The sequence below is a fragment of the Callospermophilus lateralis genome, chromosome 15 (genome assembly GCF_048772815.1).
Source record: "Callospermophilus lateralis isolate mCalLat2 chromosome 15, mCalLat2.hap1, whole genome shotgun sequence".
Lineage (NCBI taxonomy): Eukaryota > Metazoa > Chordata > Mammalia > Rodentia > Sciuridae > Callospermophilus > Callospermophilus lateralis.
This window is the reverse complement of record NC_135319.1, coordinates 41,024,774-41,046,874: the sequence shown is the minus strand read 5'-3', so window position 1 is coordinate 41,046,874 and position 22,101 is coordinate 41,024,774. Positions and strand designations below refer to the sequence as shown.

Genomic DNA, 22,101 nt, shown 5'->3' with positions numbered 1-22,101 from the left:
TAAAGCTGGGTGTAGTGGAGCACACCTGTGATCCTAATGACTAGGGAGGCTGAGGTAGGAGGACCACATGTTCAAGGTCAACCTCAGCAATTTTGCAAAGCTCTAAGGAACTTAGTGAGACCCTGTCTCACAAAGGCCTAGATATGTGGCTCAGTGGTTAAGCCTCTCTGGGTTCAATCCCTGGTACCAAACGGAAAAAAAAAGAAAAGTCACCATAATTTATATATTTTTTTAACTTTGAAAAGACATATCTTAGAAAATTCAGATTGAGATTGCTTTTCTTCTAAATTAGTGAATTTATTCCCTGAAATTTAATATTCTTTTTCTTGTTACTTTTTTATTTTAAATGTAGGATTGAATAAGCCTCAGAGACAAGCAATGAAAAAGGTTCTTCTTTCAAAAGACTATACCCTCATTGTGGGTATGCCTGGGACAGGAAAAACAACTACAATATGTACTCTCGTAAGGTTATTATTATTTTGCTTAGAACCTAAATATTTATATCAGCTTCTCAATTGAGAAGATATTCTATTTGATATTAAAATGGGTGAATTTTGAGGCTGGGGATGTGGCTCAAGCGGTAGCGCGCTTGCCTGGCATGCATGCAGCCCAGGTTCGATCCTCAGCACCACATTACAAAACAAAGATGTTGTGTCCGCTAAAAAATAAAAAATAAATATTAAAAAAAAAATTCTCTCTCTAAAAAAAATAAAATAAAATAAAATGGCTGAATTTTAATTCAGAATATTTATTTCAAATCAACTTTTTAGAATGACATGAGAAATAATAGAGCTGAATTATAAATAGAATCCTGTTTTGGATTTCTTGCATTTCGAATTTTTTAAGTTCTTTTTCTGTTGGTGTGTGATATGTGTCACTATGTTTTCCTTTTCCTTTACAAATGGTAAGTCATGCAGAAATGATTGAAATCGATTTTCTTGAATTTTTTTCATATCATTAATTTTCTAAGCAGTTGTAGAGTAATAATCAATGATGGCAGCAAATATTTATTGGTTGAAACACTTGTGCCACATACAATTAAAAGTTTACATGTATTCAATTTTATTATCAGTTATATTATTAATAACGTACAATAATAATGCCATATAATTTTTGAAAACATTTTGGCCTTATAATTTTTTTTTTTTTTTAAAATATTTATTTCTTAGTTTTTGGTGAACACAACATCTTTGTTTGTATGTGGTGCTGAGGATCGAACCCGGGCCGCACGCATGCCAGGCGAGCGTGCTACCGCTTGAGCCACATTTCCAGCCCAGCCTTATAATTTTTTTAAGTTACTCGGCTTAGTTCTTACATATACTTCCTATTGAGCTTTGTAACTCTATGTAAAAAATATAAGCATGTTAAAAATTACCTGAAATGGGGGCTGGGTTTGTGGCTCAGTGGTAGTGTATTTGCCTAGCACATGTGAGGCCTTGGGTTCGATCCTCAGCATCACATAAAAATAAATAAAATAAAGATATTGTGTCTACCTACAACTAAAAAAATAAATATTTTTTAAAATTATCTGAAATGTAAAAGTAATGCTTATTTTCTTTCTTATTCTTTATTAGGTAAGAATCCTCTATGCTTGTGGTTTTAGTGTTTTGTTGACCAGCTATACACACTCTGCTGTTGACAATATACTTTTGAAGTTAGCCAAGTTTCAAATAGGATTTTTGCGTTTGGGTCAGACTCAAAAGGTTCATCCAGATATCCAGAAATTTACAGAAGAAGAAATTTGCCGATCTAAGTCCATTAAATCTTTAGCTCTTCTAAAAGAACTTTACAACTGTCAAGTAAGTACAATTACTGTATAATGCTGATAATAATTACTGTGGGTGGAATGAAGGAGAAATGATACTCTGGGAAATTAAGTCACATTGACCAGATTTACATGTGATTAATTTATATATGTGTCTCAGAGAGAGTATATTAATGTGTAGCTCATTATTTCCTACAAAACTGGAATGAGATTTTTGGTTATTACTCAGGAATGCCTCCTTCTAGAAAATGAGTAATTATCAGGGTGTTTTAGTGAGTTTGAATCAGAAGTCTTGATACCTAAGTCTTGTGATAAGTATTTAGAGACTAGAACCTAATCTTTATTTTTCTTTCTTTTTTTTTTCCTAATTTTTATTTTATTTTATTATTTAATCTCTATTTTTAGTGGGAAGTTTTTATTGATATTTTTGTCTTTAAAAATCACCTAAAATCAGCCAGATGTGGAGGCCAGCCTTAGCAACTTAGTGAAACTTTGAGGCTCTAAGCAACTTAGTGAAACTTCGTCTCAAAATAAAACAGCTAGGGATATGGCTCGGTGGTAGAGTGTTTCCCAGTACCAAAAAAAAAAAAAAAAAAAAAAAAATCAATTCCTAGTTTAATTTTGTCTTTAAATTGGATTTAATAGGCTCTTCATTCAACTCCTTTGTCCAGTATTAATACAGTTTTGCCTAAATCTATAGCAATTATTGAAATTATTGATGAATTTTGAAGTGATTTAAGATGAAAAGGTCTGATTGACTTTGTGTGTGTGTGTGTGTGTGTGTGTGTATTTTGCTGGAAATTGAACCCAGGGCCTCAACCATTGCTAATGGTAGACAAGTGCTCTACCACTGAGCTACATCCCCAGACCTCCTGATTGACTTTTTAAGTTAAAGTTTGTATTTTGAGAACTGAGGTTGTAGCTGGGTGGTTGAGGACTTGCCAGCATTGGCATTGGTGAGGCCCTGGGTTTAATCACAGCACCACAAGAAAACAAACTTTGCATTTTGAGGTAATTATTGATTCACATATAGTTACAAGAAATAATGGATACTGTGTTCCATCTATCCATTGGTAACATCTTACAGTTCTGTAGTATATAACTAGATTTTGTGTGTGTGTGTGTGTGTGTGTGTGTGTGTGTGTTGATAGAACTTTATTTTATTTATTTGTATGTGGTGCTGAGAATTGAACCTAGTGCCTCACACATGGTATAGGTAAGCGTTCTTCCATTGAGCTACAATCCTAGCTCCTATAATTAGGTTCTTGCCATCGATATAATCTATGCTCTGTCACCACAAGGATCCCTCATGTTGTTCTTTTTTAAGGACACCCTTTTGTCTCCTCCCAATTCTCCCTAACAATAGCAACCACTAATCTATTCTTCATTTCTATATTTTTGTCATTTAAGAATATTATACTGTGGGCTGGACTCATGGCTCCATAGTAGAGTGCTTGCCTAGTATGTGTGAAGCACTGACTTCGATTCTCAGTACTGCATATAAATAAATAAATAAAATAAAGGTTCATCAACAACTAATAAGTTTTCTCTGATAAGTGGATGCTGATCCAAGGTGGGGTGGGGGAATAGGGAATAATGAAGAACTTTAGTTTGTTGAGGGGAGTGAGGGGAGGGGTGGGGTTTTGGGGATGGGAACAACGGTAGAATGAGGCAGGCATTATTACCCTATGTACATGTATGATTACACCACTAGAGTGACTCTGCACCATGTACAGCCAGAGGAATGAGTTGTGCTCCATTTGTGTTCAGTATGTCAAAATGTATTGCACTGTAAAATAATTAATTAAGGGCTGGGGATGTGGCTCAAGCGGTAGCGCGCTTGCCTGGCATGCGTGCGGCCCGGGTTCGATCCTCAGCACCACATACAGACAAAGATGTTGTGTCCGCCGAATACTAAAAAATAAATATTAAAATTCTCTCTCTCTCCCTCTTTCTCACTCTCTCTCACTCTTTCTTTAAAAAAAAAAAATAATAATAATTAATTAATTTTTAAAAACTAACAAAGATATTTAAAAAAAAAAAAGAATGTTACATTAAGGAAATCATACCTTTTGGAGTTGGCATTTTTTATTCTGCCTGTTATCTGGATATTCATCTAGATTGCTCTGCAGATTGTTTGTTTCTTTTTATTGTTGAGTATTGTTCCAAAACGTTTCTCTGCTATAAATTCCTGGGAGTGCAATTTTTGCATCATTTGATAGCTGCATGCTTTTTGGAAGGTAGTTCTTTTTTTTTTTTTTAATATTTATTTTTTAGTTTTTTTTTTGGCGAACACAACATCTTTCGTCTGTATATGGTGCTGAGGATCAAACCCAGGCCGTATGCATGCCAGGCAAGCGTGCTACCGCTTGAGCCACATTCCCAGCCCTGGAAGGTAGTTCTTGTTGAACTGGGAATTGAATCCAAGGCTTGGTGCATGCTAGGCAAGCACTTGGCCCCTAAGCTACGTCCCCACCCCAGCATGTTTATATTTAAAAAAAAAACTACCAAATTACTTTTTACAGCATCTGTAACATTTTACATTCCCACCAGCAATGTATGTGTGATCCTTGTCAGCCTTTGGTGGTGGTTCAGTTTTTTGTTTTAGTCATCCTGATAGGTATATAGTGATATCTCATTATGATTTTATTTATTTAAAATTGATATATGAAGCTGGGCACAGTGGTGCAATCCTGTAATCCCAGTGGTTCAGGAGGCTGAGGCAGGAGGATTGCAAGTTCAAAGCAACCTCAGCAACTTAGCACTAAGTAACTTAGTGAGACCCTGTTTCAAATTAAAAAGGGCTGAGGTGTGGCTCAGTGGTTAAATGCCCTGATACTGGGAGCAAGGGGGATGGAGGGAGAGAGGGAACTGATACATGAAAGTCATGCATATTTATAGAAGATGTTTTGATATATCTATGCATTCTGTAATGTTCAAATAAGGACAAACATTTTTCATTTATCACATCTTTATGGTCAAAACATTCCAAATCCTCACTTGGAGATTTTATCCATAGTTACCCTACTGTGCACCGACAAGCCAGAACTTCTTGCTGACATCTAACTTTACCTTATACCTATGGGTCAGCCTCTCCCCATCTCTCCTTCTCCTCTACTCTCCTCAACCTGTAGTAACCAACATTCTACTTGAAACTTCTGAGATCAGCTATTTTAAATCACAAATAATGAGTAAGGTCATATGCTAAAGATCTTTCTATGCCTGGTACTTAATGACCTCCAGGTCCATGCATGTTGTTGAACACTGTTACTTTGTGTGTATGTACTACATTTTCTTTATACATTCATCAGTCAGTGGGTACTTAGGTTGTTTATATTTCTTGGCTATTGTGAGTAGTGCTACAGTAAACATGGGAGTGCAGAGGCATCTCTTCATATCTTTTATCCATTTTGGATAATTTATTTTTCTACTGTTGAGTTTTGAGAGTTCTTTAAATATATTCTAGATACCAGTCCTTTATTGGATATGTGGTTTGCAAATGATAGTTTCTTCCACTCTGTGGCTTGTCTTTTCTTCCTCTTCACAGGGTCTTTTGCAGAACTAAATAATTTTTAAAATCTCAGTATATAAATGTATTCCTTCTATGGATTGTGTTTTTGGTACTGAATCTAAGAATTCTTAGTCTAGTCTAGATGCTGAGGGCAATATCCTAATTTTTTTCTAAGTTTTATAGTTTAACATTTAAGTCTGTGGCCATTTTTAAAAATATTTTATTTGTAGTTATAGGTGGACAAAATATCTTTATTTTATTTTTTATGTAGTGCTAAGGATCGAACCCAGTGCCTTACTCATGCTAGGCAAGCACTCTACCACTGAACCACAACCCCAGCCCAAAGTCTGTGGCCATTTTGAGTTTAATTTATGCTCTACGGTGTGAGATTTAGATTGAAGTTAATTTTTTTGGCCTATGATTTTCCAGTTATTCCAGTACCACTTGTTAAATGACTACCATTCCTCCATTGAATTATTTTTGCACCTATGTTAAAAAATTATTTGGGCATATTTGTGTGATGAAAAAATGCCCAACCAAATACTAGCACACTGAATTCAGCAGCATACTTAGAGCATAATATACCATAACCAAGAAAGATATATCCTCATAATGCAAGGATTTTTTTATATATGAACATCAAGTTTAATGCTCCATTTATTTGATTCTTTTTTCTTTTTTTTTGGTGATGGAGATTGGATCCAAGGCATTGCTTATGCTAGGTAAATATTTTACTACTTGAACCCCATTCCCATCCATTGGCTCTTTTTTTTTTTTTGAGAGAATTTTTAAATATTTATTTATTTATTTATTTGGTCTGTATATTTATTTATTTTATAGTGAGAAGTTAAATATGCATGCAAACGCTGGGCAGACAACATATAAAAATTAATATTTATTTTTAGTTTTCGGTGGACACAACATCTTTGTTTTTATGTGGTGCTGAGGATCGAACCCAGCGCCTGGCGCATGCCAGGCAAGCGCGTTACCGCTTGAGCCACATCCTCAGCCCCCCCTTTTTTAATTTTAAAAATTTATTCTAATTAGTTATATATCCATTTGTTCTTTTTTTTTTTAAAGAGAGAGATAATTTTTTTTAAATTTTAATATTTATTTTTTAGTTTTCAGCGGACACAACATCTTTGTATGTGGTGCTGAGGATCGAACCTGGGCTGCACGCATGCCAGGCGAGTGCGCTACCGCTTGATCCACATCCTCAGCCCTCCATTTGCTCTTTTTTTTTTTTTTTTTTAAAGGAGGAGAATTTATAGATGTTGGCAAGGTTCAGGATAGGGCAAGGGGAATGAGTAGTTGAGGCAGAATGTTATAGAATGTCATTTTTTTTTAAGAGAGAGAGAGAGAGAGAGAGAGAGAATTTTTAATATTTATTTTTTAGTTTTCGGCAGACACAACATCTTTGTTTGTATGTGGTGCTGAGGATCGAACCCGGGCAGCACGCATGCCAGATGAGTGTGCTACTGCTTGAGCCACATCCCCAGCCCCTCCATTTGCTCTTAACATGCCTGTATTATTGTTTTGAAGTGAGTCCTTTGTAGATAGCTAGGTCATGTTTTGCCAATCTCACTTTTTTTTTTTGTACCAGGAATTAAATCCAGGAGCACTTAACCACTGAGCCACACCCCCAGCCTTTTCATTTTTTCATTTTGAGACAGGATCTTGCTAAGTTAAGGGCCTTGATAAATTGCTGAGACTGGATTGAACTCTCAATCCTCCTCCCTCAGCTTCCACAAGCCTCTCAGATTATAGATGTAGTGCCCAGCCATTCTGCCAGTATCTCTCACTCTTTTTTTTTAAGTTCATTTTTTTAAAAAAATATTTTTTAGTTGTTGATAGGCCTTTATTTATTTATATGTGGTGCTGAGAATCGAACCCAGTGCCTCACGCATGCTAGGCGAGCACGCTACCACTTGAGCCACATCCCCAGCCCATCCCTAGCCCTTTTTAAAATTTTTATTTGGAGGCAGAGCCTCACTAAATTGCTGAGGCTGGCTTGATTACAGACCTGTGCCACTGTGCCCTGCCCCATTTTCATTTTGATGTAGCTGTAGTTTGTTTTCCCCCCAATCCTGGGGATTGAGTCTAGGGCTTTTTGTATGCTAGGCAAATGCTCTACCACTGAGCACAGTCCTCCCTAGGCCATTTTTAAACTCACCAAAAAAACAAACCATTAACCTTTCAGACTTACTTATTTATTTTTAATCTTTGTTTTATGTTTTTTTTTTTACTGTGGTACTAGCGTTGAACCCAGGGCTTTGCACATGTAAGGCAAGTGCTCTACCTTTTAAGCTACATCCCTAGCCCTGATCTATAGTTTTTGTTGTTGTTGTTGTTGTTGTTGTTTGTTTTTGTACCGGGGATTGGACTTAGGGGCACTTGGCAACTGAGCCACATCCCCAGCACTATTTTGTATTTTATTTAGAGACAGGGTCTCACTGAGTTGCTTAGGGCCTTGCTTTTGCTGAGGCTGGCTTTGCACTTGTGATCCTCCTGCCTCAGCCTCCCAAGCTGCTGGGATTACAGGAGTGCACCACCAAGCCCGTCTTGATCTGTTGTATTTTGAGGAGTATCTCTTTGAATAACTTTCAGTGATTTTTTACAAGGCATTATAATATATATGTATGTATAAAATATCATAATTTAGTGATGTCATTTTGCCAGTTCAGGTGAAGTTGGAGACCCTTTACTTCCCTCTTCTGCTTATAATGTAATTATCTTAATTTAATTTGAGAACTAGATCAGATAATTATAAGTTTTGTTTCAATAATTGAACATAAATTTGAAAAGCCTGTTGTTTTTATCTATAGTTTTGCTTACTGTGTGTTTGCTCCCTCTAGATGTTCCTAATTTTCTTTTTTATTATATCCTTTCTAACTTTATCAATTCTTTTAGGATGATAAGTCAACTGGAAACCAGTTCTCTTCATTTAAAAATTTTTTATTTTAAGAGAGGGTCTTAGTAGGTTTTTGAGTCTGTCTTTGATCTTGAGATCCTCTTGCCTCAGCTTCCTAAGCTGCTGAGATTACAAGCGAGCACCACTCTGCCTGGCTTCACTTATTGTATTTTCAGTTCTAAAATTTCCATTTGGTTCTTTTTATTGTCTGTTTCTTTGCTGAGTCTTCCTATTTTTTTCATTTAGCTTGAGATTTTCCTCATTCTAGTTATAATGAGTACATTTTGATTGAAACTTGAGCATGTTGACATTGTTTTACTGAAGAGATCTGTATGAGTTGGCTTGCTCTCTGCTGCTCTGGTAGGAGAGGAAGTTGTGCCACCTCATTACTTAAGTGGGAGTGGAAGTGCAGTCTCCCTGCCCACCTACCCCCACCCCTCACCCCCCACCCCCCACCTCCATGGGAAGCCAAACTTCCCAGAACACTTTGGGGTGAGTGGTCTTGGAAGTTTGGCTTTCCATGTGCTCTCTATTGACATTGAGGAGATGAATGATGGCCTGATACCCTGCTTGGCCTCTAGTACCACCCAGTGGTTATTAGGGTGCCTTGTTACAGCATGGAGGGCTATAGTCTAGGCTGCCCACTCAGCCTTTCCTGGCACTAGTGGGGATGGGGCTGTGGTTGTGGGTTTTTTTCCCCCTCTGTTTGTTTCTTTTGTTTTTATTTTCAGTGCTGAGGATCAAACATAGAGCCTTGCACCTGTGAGGCAGGTGGTCTTTCACTGAGCTACATTTCTGGTCTAGGTTTTTAGAAGTACTTTGTGGGAAGAATAAGGAAACCTAGTGGACATTTTTAAAGAAATTAACTAACTTCTTGCCTCTTAAATGTTTCAGATTTGCATTTAGAAACATCTAAGCATGATAATACTTATGTTTGAAAAAATTTACTTGATTTTTTTTTTTTTTATTTGTAGAAAAAAATTAAAAACGACTTTTACATGCTATAAACGCTTCAGAATTAAATAATATTGGAGAATTTTTGCTACAGGGGCCAAAAATTGGTTTTGATCTTTTAATTTCAAAAATGGGAAAAACCAAACTGTATTTCTTTCATATACTAAATGGCTAATCTATTTTCTTCATTTGTTTTCAGCTTATAGTTGCAACAACATGCATGGGAATAAACCATCCAATATTTTCCCGTAGAACCTTTGATTTTTGTATTGTGGATGAAGCATCTCAAATTAGCCAACCAGTTTGCCTGGGGCCACTTTTTTTTGCTCAGAGATTCGTGTTGGTGGGGGATCATCAGCAGCTTCCTCCCCTGGTGCTAAACCCAGAAGCAAGGTAGGCAGGTATTTAAGTTTTGTTGTATTTTGATGTAATAGAGTTAGGCTTTCTCTGCGTTGTCCAGGCTGGCCTCTTAACTTCTGAGCTCAACTTCCTCCAGCCTTGGCTTCCCGAGTACCTGGGGACTATAGGCTCACACTAGCATGCCTATCTTTAAATTTCATTTATTTATTTATTTATTTATTTGTTGATGTCTGGGCACCGGGTGTGAACCCAGGGGCATTTAACCACTGAGCCACAACCCCAACCCTTTTTATTTTTATTTAGTGACAGAGTCTCGCTAAGTTGCTGAGGGCCTTACTGATTTGCAGAGGTTAGCCTTTTAACTTCCAGACCTCCTGCCTCAGCCTCCTGAGCTACTGGGGTTACAGATGTGTAACATCATGCCCAGCTTTAAATTTTAATTTTAAACTGGATTTTTTTTTTTTTAATATTTATTTTTTGCATTGTAGTTGGGCACACTACCTTTATTTTATTTATTTTTATGAGGTGCTAAGGATCGAACCCAGGGCCTCGCACGTGCTAGGCAAGCGCTCTACCACTGAGCCACAATCCCAGCCCCAAAACTGAATTCTTTTTAAGGGACAATATTGCTATAATGATAAGCCTGAATTTTATTTATTTATTTATTTTTGACAGTGCTCTTGGCATGAGTGAAAGCTTATTCAAGAGGCTCGAGAAGAATCAAAATGCTGTTGTACAGTTAACTGTGCAGTACAGAATGAACAGGTATTTATAACAGTGTCAGCAATAAATGTTTTTTAATGTACACATTTTCATGTACCAGAACTTAAGTTTGTTTTGCAATTCTCTTAGTAAAATTATGTCCCTAAGTAATAAGCTGACCTATGATGGAAAGCTGGAGTGTGGATCAGACAAAGTGGCCAATGCAGTGATAAACCTACCTCACTTTAAAGATGTTAAGCTGGAACTGGAATTCTATGCTGATTATTCTGATAATCCTTGGCTGATTGGAGTATTTGAGCCAAACAATCCTGTTTGTTTTCTTAATACAGAAAAGGTAAAAAATATATATATATATTTTTTTTTTTTTTAGTTTTACTGCTTTTGTTCTGTTATTCAAATTTCTCAGTTTCTATTAGTATATGTTTCACTGGACCTTATCAGTAGAAAGGCAAAACTGATGTGTACTTCTCCCACTTCAACACAGAGTCTTTTCTTTCTATAGCCCAATATTTGGGGGAGGAGGTTTATTTTGGGGATTGATAGATTTCAAAATTAATCATTTTGTGGGAGAGGATTGAACCCAGAGGCACTTAACCAATAAAACACATCCCTAGCCCTTTTTATTTTGAGATAGGGTCTCGCCAAGTTGCTTAGGGCCTTACTAAGTTGCTGAGGCTCTCTTTGAACTTTTGATCCTCCTGCATCAGCCTCCTGAGCTGCTAGGATTAGAGGTGTGTGCCACCACACCTGGCTTGTTTTATTTATTCACTTATTTATTTATTTTTGCAGTATTGGTGATTGGAACCAGGTGCTGGGCAAATGCTCTGCTGCTGAGCTACATGCCTACCTACCTTGTTTTATATAATGCTTCTCAACATTGAGTTGGAAGTTCAAATAAAAGTATAATTACCAGTTATGTATATGCATACTCCTCTAAAATAATTGTCTTTTGGGCCAGGGTGTGGCTCAGTGATACAATACTATTTCAGCATGTGTGGGGTCCTGGATTTAATCCCCAGCACCCCCAAAATAATACTTGTCTTGTTATTAAGTCAGATTGTTCCTAGCCTGTCTCAGCAACTTAATGAGGTTCTCAGCAACTTAGTGATACCCTGATTCAAAATAAAAAATGAAAAGAGCTGGAGATGTGGCTCCATGATTAAGTACCTCTTGATTCAATCCCCAGTACCAAAAATTTAAGAATAAAAAAAAATGAGATGGGGGCTGGGGCTGGGGCTCAGTGGTAGAGCACTTGCCTTACACATGTGAGGTACTGAGTTCTATATTCAGCACCACATAAAAATAAATAAACAAAATAAAGGTATTATGTCCATCTACAACTAAAATAATATTTTTTAAGAGCTAAAAAATAATCAAGGTTGCATAGGGATAATGTAGGTAAATAATGTGGATGATGTAGAGTATTCCTTAGAGAGTTATATCAGGTTTGGCAGAGCCTAGCACCCTTATTTTTCCCATTATTTGTATAAAAGGAGACAAGAAAATGTAAAGAAAACTGATACTACAACTAGGTCTAAGTTTGAGTCTTGTGTCAGGATCTGTTGTGAGGCCCTGGAAAATTACTTGCTAGTCTGCCTTTGATTCCTATAAAAGGTAAGGTAATAGAGTGAATTACGTGAAGCCCAGCGTATGGTCAGCTTTCCTAGAGATTTTAGTCTGAACTGCATGGCATGTTTAAGTTGAGTTGCTTTCATGTTCCTTTTTAAAAGTGCTCATATTCATTTCTATTGATTTTTTTTTTTTTTCACCTTCACTTCAACAATATTTCTCCTGTCTCCAAACCCCAGCAGTGGAGTTTCTAAGCTACCTGCACACTTAAGTACTCTGAACTTTAAAGACTGTATTATAAGTGAACTACGTATTTTTTTTAACTTAGGTTCCAGCACCAGAACAGGTTGAAAAAGGTGGTGTGAGCAACATAACAGAAGCCAAACTCATAGTTTTTCTGACCTCAATGTTTATTAAGGTAATTTAGAATTTTTAAGGATAATCAATATTAAGGAGCAGAGTAATGAACTACTATTAGGCTGTAGGAAATTTAAGATCTGGTTTTAACTCTTGTTAACATAGAAGGACTGAAGCCCCATTGTTTTTGCTTCATTTGGAGAAAATTAATTCAAGATGTGTTTTTTAATAAGGACATTTGGGTTTTCCATCTAGGATGGTTTTGTCATTTAATTGTGTCACTCTGTGCTGTAGTTAATGTGATTGGGCATTGGGAACTTTTACACTGGGATGGGTTTTCTGTGTGCTCTTCTTTTTTGGGTAGCACTTTTTAGTGGCCCATAAGCCATTATCCATTATCCTTCATAAATCTCTAAAAATCAAAGGAATGAAAGTCAGGATTCTTCATTTAAAACTGTGTCCTTTTCTGTTTAGGCTGGATGCAATCCCTCTGATATTGGTATCATTGCACCATATAGGCAGCAATTAAAGATCATCAACGATTTGTTGGAACATTCTTCTGTTAAGATGGTCGAAGTTAATACAGTAGATAAATACCAAGGAAGAGACAAAAGAATCATCCTAGTGTCTTTTGTTAGAAGTAATAAGGATGGAACCGTAAGTTGATTGTATTTGTCACTGACTCGTTTGGGAATCAGTTATAGTCTCTGTCTTCTCTCTCTTTCTGTCATTTTTTCATTTGGGGTCCAGGGCCTTGTGTGTGCTAGGCAAATCTTCTACCACTGAGCTACACCTCCAGAACTCTCTTTTTAAAATTGTGGTTAAAAATAAAAAAAAGAAAAATGAAATTTACCATTTTAATCTTTGGAGAGTAGCAATGCTGGGGATTAATTAAAGTCAGGCATGCTTTACCGATGAGCTGCATCCCCAGCCCTTTCTATTTGTTTTTTAAATTTTGAGACAGGGTTTCCATAAGTTGCTTAGGGCCTCACTCAGTTTATGGTCTTGCTCAATTGCTGAGGCTACCCTTGAATTTGCAGTCCTCCTGACTGTAATCCTCTGGGAGTATACAACCACAGTGCCCAAGTTCCCTTTTCATTTTATATTTTAAAACAAGATCTTGCTACTTTGTCCAGGCTGGCCTTAAAGTTCTGACCTTCCTGCCTCTGTCTCTTGAGTAGCTGGGACCACAGGTGTATGCCACTGTTTCTGGCTCCATTTTAACCATTTTTAGGTATACAGTTCAGTAGACTTAAGTATATTCATGTTGTTGTTCAAGAGATTCCAGAACTTTTACATTTTGCAGATCTAAAATTCTGTACTCATGAAAAACTCTCCGTTATGCCCCACTTCAGTCCTATAACCACCATTCTGCTCTCTGTCTCTGAATTTGGCTTTTCTGGGTATAAATGAAATCAAACAGTATTTGTCTTTTTGTGACTAGCTTATTTCTCTTGTGTTCATCCATGTTGTAACATATGTCAGTATTTCTTTTCTTTTTTAAGTGTTCCCTTGTCTGTATGTACCATGTTTTATTTATCCATGGATGGACATTTGGGTGGCTTTCACCTCTCGGATATTGTGTTTGAGGCTTTGTGGGGTTTTGTTGTTGTGGTTGTTTGTTTGTTTGTTTTGGGCATTGGGCATTGAACCAGTGGCACTTGACCATCAAGCTATCCTCGCCTTTTTGTTTTTTATTTTGAGACAGCATCTCATTAGGTTGTTCAGGCTGGCCTAGAACTTTCAATGCTCTTGTCTCAGCCTCCCAAGTTTCTGGGATTACAGGTGTGTGCCACACACATGGCTAGGCATTTTAAACACAGAGCCTTCCTTATACACTTTGACATTAAAGATAATTATGGATTTTATTTTATTTTGTTTTTGTTTGCATTTTTACCCCTTTATTTTTCTTGACTACCTGATACATTCTTTTTTTTTTTTTTTAATATTTGTTAGTTTTCAGCGGACACAACATCTTTGTTTGTATGTGGTGCTGAGGATGGAACCCGGGCCGCACGCATGCCAGGCAAGCGGGCTACCGCTTGAGCCACATCCCAGCCCCCTGATACATTCTTATGGTCTTTAAAATATGTATAAAATCTCCTTCCTCCTCTACTACTCATCTACTCACATCTTTTTAGTTTTTTTTGCAGTCTTCTAGATAATATTCCAGACTTTGCTTTTTCTACTTAAAATATGTTAGAAATCTTTCCATGTGAGTACACAAAGGAGGAGTTTGTTTAATTAATTAATTTATTTATTTATTTATTTTCAGTTTCGTAGTTGCCAGTATGTATAGACATGTTGTATTTACTCCTCTGTTTTCACAATTTTAATTACTATTATAAACATTGCTACAGTGAATGGAGATAGCTTTAGTCCTTTTTGTTACTTGTAATTAATAATTTTAAAATGTGCCTACGATATCACAACATAAAATATTTGAGGTTGGCAAGTTTTTCTAGCTGCCTAGAATTGTCACTGTGTTGATAAATCTTTTATAATTTATATTTTAAAAGTAGGGAAATACTTCATGATAGGCCAAGTTCTTTGTCAAAACAAACTCAAACATATAGTGTAAGAAAACTCAAAGAATTTAAAATTATTTATTTTACAGCTTGGTGAACTCTTGAAAGATTGGCGACGTCTCAATGTTGCTATCACCAGAGCCAAACATAAACTGATTCTCCTGGGCTGCGTGTCCTCACTGAAGCGCTATCCTCCTTTGGAGAAGTTATTTTGTTATCTAAACGCAGAAAAATTAATATCCTTTTTATTATGTATATGGTCACATTCAATTGTGCTACTGTGAGTACTTTATGTCCTTATATAAATTAAGACTCAGAGTCTTACATTTTCCATGGGCATATTTCAAAGATCTGATTCAGCAAAGGAAAGAGAACAATTTTCAGGAAGTCATGTAAGCCAGTAGTGAAGTAATGAGTTGATGGAGAGAGATAGTTTCTGAATTGAGAAAGAGAAAAAAGGAATGTGATCCATTGTCCTACAAATCGCAGGTGCAGGAAAATGGGTTATCCCTTCTGGTTTTGCAACTCCAAATTTATAACTTTGTTTTCAATCCAAGGTAAAATATTACATTAAAAAACTGAGCCAGGTGTGGTGGCACCTGTAATCCTGGCAACTAGGGAGGCTAAGACAGGAGGATTGCAAGTTAAGGCCAGACTCAGCAATTTAGCAAAGCCCTTGTCTTAAAACAAGAAATAAAAAGGGCTGGGGATGTGGTTCAGTGGTTAATCCCTGGTACCAAAAAGAAAAAGCGGGGGTGGGAGAGGGCTGGAGTTATAGCTCAGTTGCTACTCAGCACTTGCCTTGCAAGCGTGAGGCCCTGGGTTCAATCCTCAACATTGCTTAGTCCCTTGATGTTGCTGAGGCTGGCTTTGAACTCACCACCCTCCTGCCTCAGCCTCCAAACCACTGGGATTACAGGCATGTACCACTATACCCAGCACATTCCATTATTTTTTACTTTATGGATATTATTTGTTCCTGACGATTGAACTTGGGCTTCATGCATGTTAGGCAATGACTCTACCATTGACCACATCCCTTGCCTTATTTTACAGTCTTAGATTAAAATATATAAATCTTATTGCCTCAGTGTATAAGTATCCATAGAATACCATAAGATCTTGACATTTCTTTGTAGTAAACCAAATCACAAAATGTGAAATAATGTCATGAATGTTTTTGTGCAATTTCATACTGTGTTTAGTGTATCTTCCTTAATTTGTCCTACATCATTGATCTTCCATCAAGAGAACATGAAAGTCTCTGTAACATTTTGGATGATTTTCAAAGAGGATAAAATGCTGTTTTCCTTGCTTTTTGATATCTGGACAGTGTCTCTTGGCTCGTGTCTAAGATTCATAATTTAGCTTTGCTATAAAGGCCGTGTTTGGTTAAACTGTGAAAATGACTTTTATCCAAAGGGGGGAAATGCAAGTTAAATGTATTCTGTGCAGAGTTCCAGATTTTTGTTTTCTATTTTTTTTTTTAATCTTATTAACATAAAATTCTATTGCCATACAAAATTCAGCACTACCTTTTTTCCAGTACAGATGTGTTCCAAACTTTGGAAAGTCTAAATTTATAGGTATGATAAATTCATTTTTGTATGACCTAGATAAAGAGTTTGAGGCTGGGCTCGGTGGCACAATTTGGGGAATTGGGAAGCGGCTCAGTGGTCAAGTGCCCCTGAGTTCAATCCCTGGTACCCGACCCCCCCCCCCCAAAAAAAAAAATTGACAAGGATTTTTTTTATCAACTTTAAAGATGGATTAAATTTTGGATCTAAGCTTTGCATTTTTAAGTCTAAAATCTCAAAACTAATTTGATTTATAGATTCAGTCATAAGAATTGTATCTGCAAGTTGGGCACAGTGATGCATGCCTATAACCCCAGCAACTTGGAAGGCTAAGGCAGGAGAATCCCAAGTTCAAGGCCAGCCTGGGCAGCTTATCAAGACCTTGTCTCAAAATAAAAAAGGCTGGGGGGTGTGGCTCAGTGTTATAGTCCCCTGGGGTTCAATCTCCCCATCCTCAGTATCAAACTCACAAAAAAAGGTATAGTCCCTATTTTCAATTATTCTGTTTGTTTACCTCTTTGTTTGGGGACATTATTAAATTTTCCCTTTTTGTATAAAGATACCTCAGAGTGATTAATTGTATATATGATGACAGAGTTTAGCCTTAGGGTATCCATCTTCTGGAGGAAAAATCTTTCTATTGAGTGTTTTTGTTTAATGAATGTTAGATATTTTTAAAATTATTGCTTCTACCTTTGAAATTCTTATTTAATAAATTGTTTTTTACTGATGGACTTCACTGTGTCATACATTATTAATATTGACAAATCCAGAAACCAAGGACTGTTAGGATTATAGAGAGATTCCTGAAGGATGCACAGAGTGGACCTGATTGTAGACAAATCATTGATCTGACAGGGAAGACTTCAGAGGAAGTTGTTACGTATCATGAAAATATAAGTCAGGAAGGAATCTAAGATGATTTCAATTCCTGGGAGTGAAATGGTTTAGTCAAGTGGTTGCTTCAATAAAAGTTTGTACAGCCTGAGAAGTAAAGCTTCAAGAGGAGCCTGGGGAAGAGTTTCATGTTTCCTTTCATTTTGGGATCTCCCTTGGTCTCCAGATCTCACCATTTAGGGGCTGGAGTTGTGGCTCAGCGTAGAACGCTTGCCTGACATGTGTAAGGCACTGGGTTTGATCTTCAACACCACATAAAAAATAAAATAAAGGTATTGTGTCCATCTACAACTAAAAAAAAGACACTTTTTTTTAAAGGTGCTATGAATTGGAGGCGGGGCATAAATTTGAGGTTCAGATCAAATCGTCAAAGAGCTAACAGTGCCTGTGCCCCACTCCATGCTCAGGGCCCAGAACAGGTGGCTACCAGTCACCAGTAACAGTAGTGTCATTGGTTCCTCACTTTGTGCATTTCTAGGTCAAAAGCACTATTGATCTAGAGAAGGCTTTCCCTATTGTTGGGTTAAACAGGAACCAGTGCAGTGAGATAAGTTCTCTAAAGGAATGTGGTAATGAGGGAAATGGGGAGGGGGAGCTGGCCATTCCTCTTATCTCCAGTCCTTGGGAGAGAATCTGAAGAGAGTCACCTTGGTTGTAAAGTAAAGGAATGTGCTCATAAAACACCTCAAGAAAGCCTCCTGTGTACTGTGCACACAGCCTGTCATTTACTCCTGCCTGTAGGCACAGCAAGGCCCTCCATTGTCCTGGCCCACTGCTGCAGCGGAGTGGGTCAGTATTACAAAGTCTGTTCCTCTGTTACCATTTATGCAACTCTATGCAGTACCAAAGACTTTAAGGTGCCACCTTCTCCAAGGAGGCTTTTCTGATTTTTTTTCCCTTCCAAACATAATTATCCCCCTTTCTACTGTAATAGTATCTATGTGTTGCTTTATGATGTCTATATTTTAAAAATCAGCAGTATTAATAATAGCATGCTTTAAAATTAACCAACATTTCTCATGGTTATTCTCTCAATTGAATTAAGCCCTGTGAAGTATCTAGCATAGATATTCTGGTTTAGTTAAAGACCTTGGCCAAGTCATTGCCAGATCCAGATGTTCCAATTAATAATTCAGCAATATTCACAGCCATTGTGTGTTCCCATTCAGTGTTGTATATATTTTCCAGGTTGTATGCAAATGTTTAGAAGCGTTGCAATTGTCATTGCAAGGAAATCGAATCTTGGGCCAGCTCAGGATACAAGTGAAAGCTCTGTGGTGTGATGTGACAAGCTGGTCCACCTGAATTTAGTGGACTGATTTGATCATTAAAAAGACCGCTTTTGCTGGGCATGGTGGTGCCCACTGTTATCCCAATGGCTCAGGAGGATTGTGAGGCCCTAAGCAATTTGGTGAGACCCTGTCTCGAAATAAAATATAAAAAGGGCTGGGACCACAAAAATAGGAAGTTATACCCCATGTATATATGATATGTCAAAATACCTGCTACTGTCATGTATAACTAAAAAGAACAAATAAAAAATTAGGGCTGGGATGTGTCTCAGTGGTTAATCACCCTGGGTTTATTCCCCTGCACTCCCGCCGCCCTGCTTAAAAAAAAAAAAAAAAGAAAAGAAAGTGTTTTTAGCTCATAGGGGAGGCCCATCCAGTCCACACAAGTCACTACTGTTACAGTGATTGGGATTCAACCCTGGGAAGATTGAACCAACATGTACCCAGGGGGTTAAGTCTGACTTTCAGTTCTTGTTTGGATATTGCTTTGGCACATGAAAGATTTTTTACATTAATTTTTTAACCTTATTTTATTTGCTTTTATTTTTTTATGTGGTGTTGAGGATCAAACCCAGTGCCTCATACATGCTAGGCAAGTGCTCTACCACTGGGCCACAATCCCAGCCCCTTTACATTAATTTTTAGAAACTATTACTGTGTTTGTGGGTAGTGTACTAGGGATGGAAACTTTGACTAGCATTTTGTGATTTTATTTAATTAAGTATACTCCTTGTACTTAAATATGCCACTAGGGATGGAACCCAGGGGTGCTTTACCACTGAGCTATATCACCAACCCTTTTTATTTTATTTTATTGGGACTGGGGATTGAACACAGGGGATTTTTTTTTTAATAGAGATCTTTTATTGCATCACAGAAATATCAGATTGACTCCAGGACTGTGCTTCTGTGGCTGGCACACTCCTAGATCTTATTCATCAGCCTGCTGAACTGTTCCATTTTCAGAAACAAATACCATCCAAAAATTTTCTGATATCCTTGTTTTTCACTGTTGGGGCTTGCAGAATTAAAGCAGCTGGAATTTGAAACAAGTTCAATGTCATTTCCTTCAAAGATTAATTCATCTTTCTGAGCTTGAGACACTGAACAAGCAACACCTGTCATCTTCCGAACCCTGAGGATGTATTTTTCACCCAAGAAATTTCGGATTTCAATAAGAGACCCATTCTGTCCTGAATAACAACGTTAATAGGACGTAAGCATAGTCAGACCTCATCTTGTCACGGAAGCCCAGTGTAACACCTTGATCATGTTCTCTACATGACCACAGATCATGCAAACAGTGGCCAGTTCCCTTCTATTTCCCCACTGTTTGTCAACCCGTAGCCTCTCTTTCCAAGGAGGCTGAGGTCTACATGGATATGACTGAAATCCCTCCAGAGGGTTCCTTTTGGGCCCTTCACAATAACTGTGTGTGCCTTCAGAGTAATGTTGACATTTTTTAGAATGTTGACAGTCTGATTGCTGAGAATGGTCTTCATTCTCACAGTAGATGTGGCAAAGAGTGAACGCAGGGGATCTTAATCACTGAGCCACATTCCCGTCCCTTTGTATATTTTGTTTTGAGACAGGGCCTCACTACATTGCTGAGGCTGGTTTTGAATTTGTAATCCTCCTGTCTCAGCCTCCTGAACCACTGGGATTACAGGTGTGTGCCACCCAACTGGCTTTTATTTTTTATTTTGCGACAGGGTCTCTCTAAATTAGTTTAGGCCTAGCTAAATTGCTATGAGTGGCTTCAAACTTGCTATTCTCCTGTCTCAGCCTCAAGAATCACACTGAGATTAGAGGTATGGGGATTGTAGTCATGAGCCCACTATGATGAGCTTTTCAAAATATTTTCAAAGAGACAGAAGTAGAATAGTACAATGAACTCACATACTTATCACCCACATTGAGCTGTTGTAGATTTTGTTGCATTTATTTTCAACATCTTTTATTTCCTGAGTTATTTTAAAGCAGATGTTTGATTTTTTACTCCCTGTACTTAAATACATGATGACTTTTAAAAAATTAATATTTTTATAAAATGACTAAGTTTAGAAATCCAAAGTCTTGAGGCTGGGCGCGGGTGGAGCATTCTTATAATCCCAGTGGCTCAGGAGGTGAGGCAGGAGGATCGCAAGTTCAAAGCCAGCCTCAGCAAAAACGAGGCGCTAAGCAACTCAGTGAGACCCTGTCTTTAAAAATAAAATACAAAATAGGACTGGGGATATGGCTCAGTGGTTGAGTGCCCCTGAGTTCAATCCCCAGTACTAAAAAAGAAAAAAAAAAAAAAAGAAATCCAAATTCTTGGGAAACGGGTTTAGCTCAGTGTTAAATGCATACTTACTATGCACAATGCCCTGCATTCAATCCCAGCATGCATGCCCTGCGGCACCATGCTAAGTCCCATCCCCTTATCAAAATCTAAATTCTTACTTTCTGATAGAGGACTCAGAATAGGTTAGTACCCTTTGCTTCAATCCTACCAAGAGTTTGTAAACACATAGATGACACTGAATTCCAATTCTGCTTAATACAGGAAGCTAGAATATCTTGTAGAACAGTGGTAGAATACTTAACCTAGCAAGCAAGTGACCACAGCACCCAAAGAAAAATAAATTTACAATTGGTTTTCTTTCTTTCTTTTTTTTTTTTTTTAAGAGAGAGAGAGAATTTTTTTTTTTAATATTTATTTTTTAGTTCTCAGCGGACACAACATCTTTGTATGTGGTGCTGAGGATCGAACCTGGGCCGCACGCATGCCAGGCCAGCGCGCTACCGCTTGAGCCACATCCCCAGCCCCTCTTTTTTTTTTTTTTTTAAATACATATGACCAGTTGGGCATAGAGATGCAAGCCTGTAATCCCTGTAACTCAAGGCTAAGACAGGAAGACCGCAAGTTCAAGTCCAGCCTGAACAAGTTAGCCAGACCTTGTCTTTTATTTTTTATTTTTATATTTTTTTTTAGTTGTAGGTGGATACAATATCTTTTTTTTTTATTTATTTTTATTTTTTTTTTTATGTGATGCTGAGGATCCATCCCAGTGCCTCACACATTCAAGGCAAGCGCTTAACCCTTGAGCTACAACCCCAGCTCCCGGACCCTGTCTTAAAATAAAAATAAAAATGCTCAGTGGTAGATGACCCTGGATTATATGCCTAGTGGCACAATAAATACATACATATATACATACATACGGCTGGTTTTGTTTTTTGGTACTGGGGATTGAACCCAGAAGTGCTTAACCAAGGAACCACATCCCCAGCCTTATATTTTTTAAAATAGTTTATTTAGAGACGCTGCTTAGGGCCTTGCTAAATTACTGGTGCTGGCTTTGAACTCAAGATCCTCCTGCCTCAGCCCCCTGAATTATAGGCATACAGCACATTTGGTAGCTGTTTTAAAATTAAACTTCTATTAGTTACCTGTGAAGTCCCTAGCGGGAAAACAATCTATAAAATAAAGCTCTTTTGCATTGTTTTCATGGTTCTATTAAATAATTATTGGCTGAGGAGGTAGCTCAGTGGTAGAGTGCTGGAGTGGTAGAATACCCTAAATTTGATTCCCAGAACCAACGCACCACAAAAAATACCTTAAGGGAGACTTCATGGCGCAAAGGTTGTGCATCTGACTCCAGATCAGAAGCTTGG

The 22,101-nt window shown here is 37.5% G+C and overlaps 1 protein-coding gene and 1 pseudogene across 1 annotated transcript in view; one reads left to right on the top strand and one right to left on the bottom strand.

Annotated features, from left to right (window-relative positions):
- The window catches only part of Dna2 (DNA replication helicase/nuclease 2), a 41,071-nt gene extending 24,744 nt beyond the window's left edge, over positions 1-16,327 (top strand). The window contains exons 13-21 of the mRNA XM_076834600.1: positions 353-462; positions 1,575-1,799; positions 9,341-9,534; positions 10,177-10,266; positions 10,354-10,558; positions 12,122-12,211; positions 12,625-12,807; positions 14,768-14,914; positions 15,908-16,327. Of these exons, the coding sequence (XP_076690715.1) occupies positions 353-462; positions 1,575-1,799; positions 9,341-9,534; positions 10,177-10,266; positions 10,354-10,558; positions 12,122-12,211; positions 12,625-12,807; positions 14,768-14,914; positions 15,908-15,976 (1,313 nt within the window). The 3' untranslated portion in view covers positions 15,977-16,327. The remainder of the gene's footprint in view (positions 1-352; positions 463-1,574; positions 1,800-9,340; positions 9,535-10,176; positions 10,267-10,353; positions 10,559-12,121; positions 12,212-12,624; positions 12,808-14,767; positions 14,915-15,907) is intronic.
- Positions 16,328-19,375: 3,048 nt separating this feature from the next.
- On the bottom strand, positions 19,376-19,946 carry LOC143381215 (large ribosomal subunit protein uL6 pseudogene; annotated as a pseudogene).
- Between the last annotated feature and the right edge of the window lie 2,155 nt (positions 19,947-22,101).